The sequence below is a fragment of the Taeniopygia guttata genome, chromosome 8 (genome assembly GCF_048771995.1).
Source record: "Taeniopygia guttata chromosome 8, bTaeGut7.mat, whole genome shotgun sequence".
Classification (NCBI taxonomy): Eukaryota; Metazoa; Chordata; class Aves; order Passeriformes; family Estrildidae; genus Taeniopygia; species Taeniopygia guttata.
In genome coordinates, this window is record NC_133033.1 from 11,779,585 (window position 1) to 11,785,636 (window position 6,052).

General features: G+C 36.7%; 1 protein-coding gene across 1 annotated transcript in view; it reads left to right on the top strand.

Annotated features, from left to right (window-relative positions):
• Positions 1 to 5,736, top strand: part of MIGA1 (mitoguardin 1) — a 35,349-nt gene extending 29,613 nt beyond the window's left edge. Inside the window, exons 13-16 of the mRNA XM_012575242.5 lie at positions 51 to 185; positions 1,353 to 1,406; positions 2,040 to 2,156; positions 2,502 to 5,736. Coding sequence (XP_012430696.3) covers positions 51 to 185; positions 1,353 to 1,406; positions 2,040 to 2,156; positions 2,502 to 2,720 — 525 coding nt within the window. The 3' untranslated portion in view covers positions 2,721 to 5,736. The remainder of the gene's footprint in view (positions 1 to 50; positions 186 to 1,352; positions 1,407 to 2,039; positions 2,157 to 2,501) is intronic.
• The last annotated feature ends 316 nt before the right edge of the window (positions 5,737 to 6,052 follow it).

Consider the following 6,052-nt stretch of genomic DNA (forward strand, 5'->3'; position numbering starts at 1 on the left):
CTGCTGAAAGAGAAACTAAGTTACTTAGATCATGTTCTCATTCAATATAGGTGAAAAATCTGAATTTTTATGATGTTGTTCTGGACTTCATATTAATGGATTCATTTGAAGATTTAGAAAATCCACCAATATCTATACAGAATGTAGTAAATAACCGCTGGTTAAATTCCTCCTTTAAAGAAACTGTAAGTATTCATGTGTAATTATCATATTAATTGATCTGTAGTACATTGCAGTATACTGAGTATGTACCTGAGATCTTCCTCAAAAGAATTGGAAAGATATTATCATCAGGTTTTTCATAATAGGAATTTGAAAGTTACAGGTCGGGCTAAAACAGAGAATGATTGAATGCATTGGAGAAAATACTTTAACTTGTCCTTCCTTTCTCTGAGGAACTAGAATTTTCGAAGGGAAGTTTCTGTTAGCCACGTCTTAGACATCAGGTCCAGGTTTTGGTTCACAGACCAGAGATTTAGGAATAAGTGACAAAGTTACAAGGAAACAAAAGTAAATTAACACAATACAGGTATTCAGCTGTTGATTACAATTAATGATTTTTCATGCATGGCTGTTTATTTACCAAATAGATCTCATCCCTCTGTTAGAGACACAGACTACTGTCAGCTGGTACAGAGACTACTGTAATTTAATCCATTTTTACCTGTAAACTGCAAGTTTTCCTTTTATTTTTGTTTTTTCAATTGAAATATTCCCTCTAGAGGAAAAAATAAAGATAACATGTATATATTTTTGTAGTTTTATGGTAACATTGTGCTTTGTCTGTATTTAACTCTCTTTGCAGTACTGAGGGGAGTCAGATGAGGATAGTCAGAGTCTAGGAGGGGAAAAAGCCCAGTACTGATGTTGGGATATTGTATTTCACAGGTCCATATTTGGACAAAGCTCCATAGCTGAATCTGAAGCTATTGCAAGAATGTTTTTGCTAAAATGAAAAAGTACATTTCAATGCATTCACATGCTACTAAATATCTAAAATAGTTACTCATATCTGATCACACTCTTTAATATACAAGACTGGTCCTAACTTAAACCCGGTGAGTGTTGCTAACTACCTGTAAAATCAGTAAAGGATGCCAAAATACATTTGAATTTAACTGATGAAAATGTTGCAAAGATGGATCTGAAATAGCAAGTATGAACTACATATAAACTTCTTATTTATATCAGCTGCTGTTCATGGTTTTAAACTTTGTGTTATCACAAGATTGAAACTGAAGAAAATGCATGTCCCTGAAATATAGAATATAGAAAAACAATATTCTGCAGATGAGTTCTTTTGAGATGGAAAATTATTTGGGGCTTGCTTTATTTTTTCTTTTTACAATTAGGCTGTGGCTTCAAGTTGTTGGTCAGTACTGAAGCAAAAAAGACAGCAAATAAAGGTAAGTTACCCCTCAAATTACATGGAACAGAGGTATTGATCATCTAAGAATTTGAAGTTCTTTTTGAAGCTTTGGCAAAATAAATAAGTGATCAACTCTTAGTCCTGTAGACTTGTTAATTTAGACAAAAGGTTTGCCAGTTGCAGAAGTTTAGCTCCTGGGGCCCTAATACCTGTTTTTAGCAAAAAACCTTAACTGAAAGATTTTCCCAAACCTAGTTAAAGTCCAGTCACTGTGGTGTCAGTCACTTCTCTGACTTCCTGCCCCACATGCAGCTCTCAGACTTTTGCACACCAAGGTCATGATTCTTGCATCTCACCTGCTTGTGCTTGCATTCTCAGCCCCATCTCCCTGCATGTCCCCACAGCCAAATCCATCCAGTCCTGCCCCGTTTCCTGCCTGAAGCACCACGTTCCTCACCAGCACCAGGAATTCTGCTGCAGCCTCCCCTCAGCCCCTTCTGCATCCTGACCTACCTGTGCAGGGACTCAGGAGAACTCTGTGCTCCTTACCTTTGGAGCATTTATTAGATGAAGGAGGGAAGTGTTAGGCTTTTATGAAGACAATGCTGAATAATAGAGCTGTGTACTAAATTTACTGTGTAACTTTCGTCTACAATTTTTACATCACTAGGTGCCTGATGGATTTTTTGCACATTTCTATGCTATATGTGAACATATCAGCCCTGTTTTGGCCTGGGGCTTTTTGGGCCCTAGAAATTCCCTGTATGATCTATGCTGCTTCTTCAAGGTTTGAAACTTCTTTTTAATTACCCCTTTTATAAATTTAAAAAAAATCTTTCTGATTAAAATAAATTAAGATCTTATTTATTAGTATACATTTGCATTTTCCTAGGGTTAAGGCTAATAGTAAAAAAGCCATAAGAAGTAAGTACTTTCATAGGAATGTTTTAAGCCTGGAACTGTTTTGCAAAGGCTGTTTTAGCACACTTCTATCTCAGCACCAAAATAATACATAATTGGATGCTTTTAGGGAACATGATACAGAGAGAGCTGTTAGCATTGCATACTTTTTTTCCTTCTTGTAACTGAAAACAAGTTTTTCTTTTTTTTTTTTTTTTTTTTTCCTCACTAGGATCAAGTGCTTTTCTTCCTCAAAGATATTTTTGACTTTGAAAAGGTGAGATACTCAACGATGGAGAGCCTGGCAGAAGACCTGACGCAGCTGCTGATGCGGCACACGGAGCTGCTGCTGGCCTACCTTGGGGCAGACTCGCTGAGACACGTCGGGGCCTGTGTCAGTGGCCACAGGCCTGTCCTCACCAGTGGGCTCCTGGAGGCAAAAGTACAGTAAGCTTAACATCCCAAATGACAGGGAGTGCACACAGATGTGCTCTTTTCCACCCTTTTCTCTAGTGCTAAACTACTGGGCTGTTACTGAGCAAGCATCTGGGAATGCATCGTGTTGCTAAGTATGGAAAAGGACTCAGGGAGGTTAAATGTACATCTGTGAAAAGAACTGGGGAGCGTATTACTGTATATACCTAAATTAATTTTGCAGCTCAGCTGTCGCTGTATTTATATTTAATGTATCCCAAAGCTTTTTTCTGTAATATTCGGGTAAAGTTTATTTATGAGATACTGTACTTTTGCACAAATAATTCGTAAGTGAAGCTGATGGAGTTGTTTCCTTTAAAAGCTTATAGTACAAAATGTTCATTGCAGAGTCTCCAAATCGTTAGGTGTCTAGATCTAGGAGGTGTTTTGACTGGGGTGTCTGCAGTCTGTGGTTCATGTGACACGTGCAATAAAGTAATCACACGCACAGAACTGAACATCTCGCCCCTGCCCCAGAATTCCATTTGTGTGGCTGTAAGCAGCCATTTGGTACTGCAGTGGAATGGAGCAGTGCAGGAAATGCAAGCACCATTTGGGCAGGAATGACTGCCAGTATGCAATTTTTACTTTGTTTTGATTTAAAATATCTAAATATCACTAAGGTGTTTTAAAATACTTGTTTGTATTTGAAAAGCTATACTAGCTGCACCAATTAATTTCCTTGTTCTAAAACCATTACTACTCAATATGGTGGTAAATGAACCAATCTTATTCACAGTTCATATGTAGCATTTCAAAATATATTTTTAAGTAAGTATGTATTATAAGATTTATTAATCATGAAACAGAATTGAAGGAAGTGTTTTATAATTTAATAACTTGTGTCTTCCTCCTTTCTTTGTGGGAAGTCAGGTGTCTGTTTAAAGGGGATTTATGCAGTTTGGCCATCTCTGTGCAGTGTAAAACTGTGGCTCAGGCCATAGAACCCTGAACTTCAGACAGGAGCCCAGCACCTTCAGAAGGCATGAGGCACCTTGCAGCAATGGCCCTTCCTGTTCCAGAGGCGATGAATAATGATGAGCTGTAACCTTTGAATTTCTGTCAACTGAAGCAATGCTTCATAGTAAGTTTAAGCTCTAAAACTGCACTTACATGCCTTTCCACACAAAGCCAGCCCACAAGAATCTATCCCATCAAGAAATATGGAGTAATTCCAAATATTCAGATATTTAAGAAGCATGTTGTTAAAATCTAGGATATCAAAACAATCTTTGACTAGAAACATTTCAGCTTTCATGTCAAACACAACCCAAAAGGATGCTATTCAAAAGGAAGGTCTGTGTAATTGATAGATTTTACTCCATTTTGCTCCTTTGTTGTACTCATTTGATAAATACGAGAAATGATGAAAATGTGTCATATTACTTGTGTTAAATGCCAACTGGTGATAGTTTATTTAACAAAAAAGAGTATACTCTATATATAATAAAACAGAAATTCCAAATGCTATTCTTGGCCTATTTCCACTGTTTAACTTGCAGAGCTTGGCACCATTCTCCTTGCTGTATTTTATTTTCTCTGCAATGTGTCTTCAATACAGGCATGTGAAGTTTTTTTCACCCACCTCACTTAAGTTTTGAGCAGATAAATATGTTTAAGCTATGTGTATTTTGGCAGCTTTTTGCAAGTTATAAAAGAAATTATATGGAGCAATAAAGGTGTCTTGTTGGGTTCAGAATTGATAGGAATAGCTGGAAATAGAAGGAACAGAGTAAGTGTTCTGCATATTCTTCAGTAAATGTGTGACCTGTAGGTAACAGAACAGAGTGTCTGCTGTGATTTGTCTGGGTCTAATAAAATGGTATGAAGAAAATTATACCTTAACATACATCACAGAGAAACAGAAATGCACCTCTTCACAGAATTAAGGGTATATGGAGATATTCATATTATGTATAAAAAACTCTTGAAGAAACAGAGTTGCAGATGAGATTATAAATGTTTCCAGACACTTGGGAAAGAATTAAACCTGGAAACTTGGTCTTCTGTCAAAAACAAAAGGATTGTTTAAAACAACAGAAGAATAAGAAAGGTCTAATCAAACACCAAACTATTTAGAAAATGGGGAGAACTTCATAATATGTGACTTGAGCATTTGTGTCCCTTTCAAACAGCACTTCTGTACACTCAGAGCTCTCAAAAGTCCGCAGAGTTGGACTGGAAATTGAACTGATGTATTTCCCATCCAAAATAAGAAATACAGGATCTGGTTGTTTTAAGATGCCACCAACAAACATTTGATTGAGAAACAGTAAAGAAGCTGAAAAAGAAGGGAATAGAGAGACAGGGAAATGTCCAGGTACAGGTGGGAAGGCTTTTGATCTCCTCTGAGTCTTTTCTGATCTTTTTCTAAAAAGCATCTATCTATTCTGAGTATGTAACAAACTCCAGAGAGATGCCAGTTCAAATGGGAGAAAGCTCTCTCCTTGCAGCACAGAACTGCACTCAGTTCTCTTACAACCTGCACCTTGAGCTGGACAGAACATTTGTTGATAACCAGCTGTGTGGCTTAAGAATTCAGAAGTGCACCCACCATCTCTGCCAACACAAGTGCCAGAGCTGCACCATAGCAGTGATAGCGTGATGCAGTTCTACTCTAGTTCATTCATAATCAGACTCAGAATTTAGTTTATAGTGTCTAAATTTAGGTAGTTTTGAATTATACTTTCCATCCTAATAAGAACAAACTAAATTTAAAAGCCATCCTCTTCTGCCATAACGGTACTCCTAAGACTAGAAATGTTGAATGCATTTGGATTATAAAGAATCAAATATTTATATCATTTGTAATTTAGTTGTAATAATCATTTTACTTTGAATGTGTTCTTAATGATTATTGTTCCTTTTTGTAGTGTTTGGTTTCTATCAAAGTAAATGTGTCAAATCAAGTGTCAGTAAGAGTATTTGTGACCTTTCTATTGCCTAAATGAACTGCAGCTGTGTATATAAAATAAAATATTTCAGTGAAACAACTGTTGCTCATATAACTGTACCTCAAACTTGAATGTGAACAGTTCTTGAAATCTCATGCAAAATCATTTAATATGGGAGGAATTTTGATACCAGTTAGTCTCCCTGAAATTGGAGTTTGCTGCCTGAAATCGACAAATAACAACTATCACAAAAATTACTATATAAATTTTAAAAATATTGAATGGGAGCAGCTTTTGGGCTGTCCAGTTTCACTGCATATAGCAGTCGCATTGTAACAGCCAAGCTGTTGTCTCTCTACTTGGTTTTAGGAGACATTTTTTCAGGCTTATTTCCAAGCCAAACGGATGTACTGAG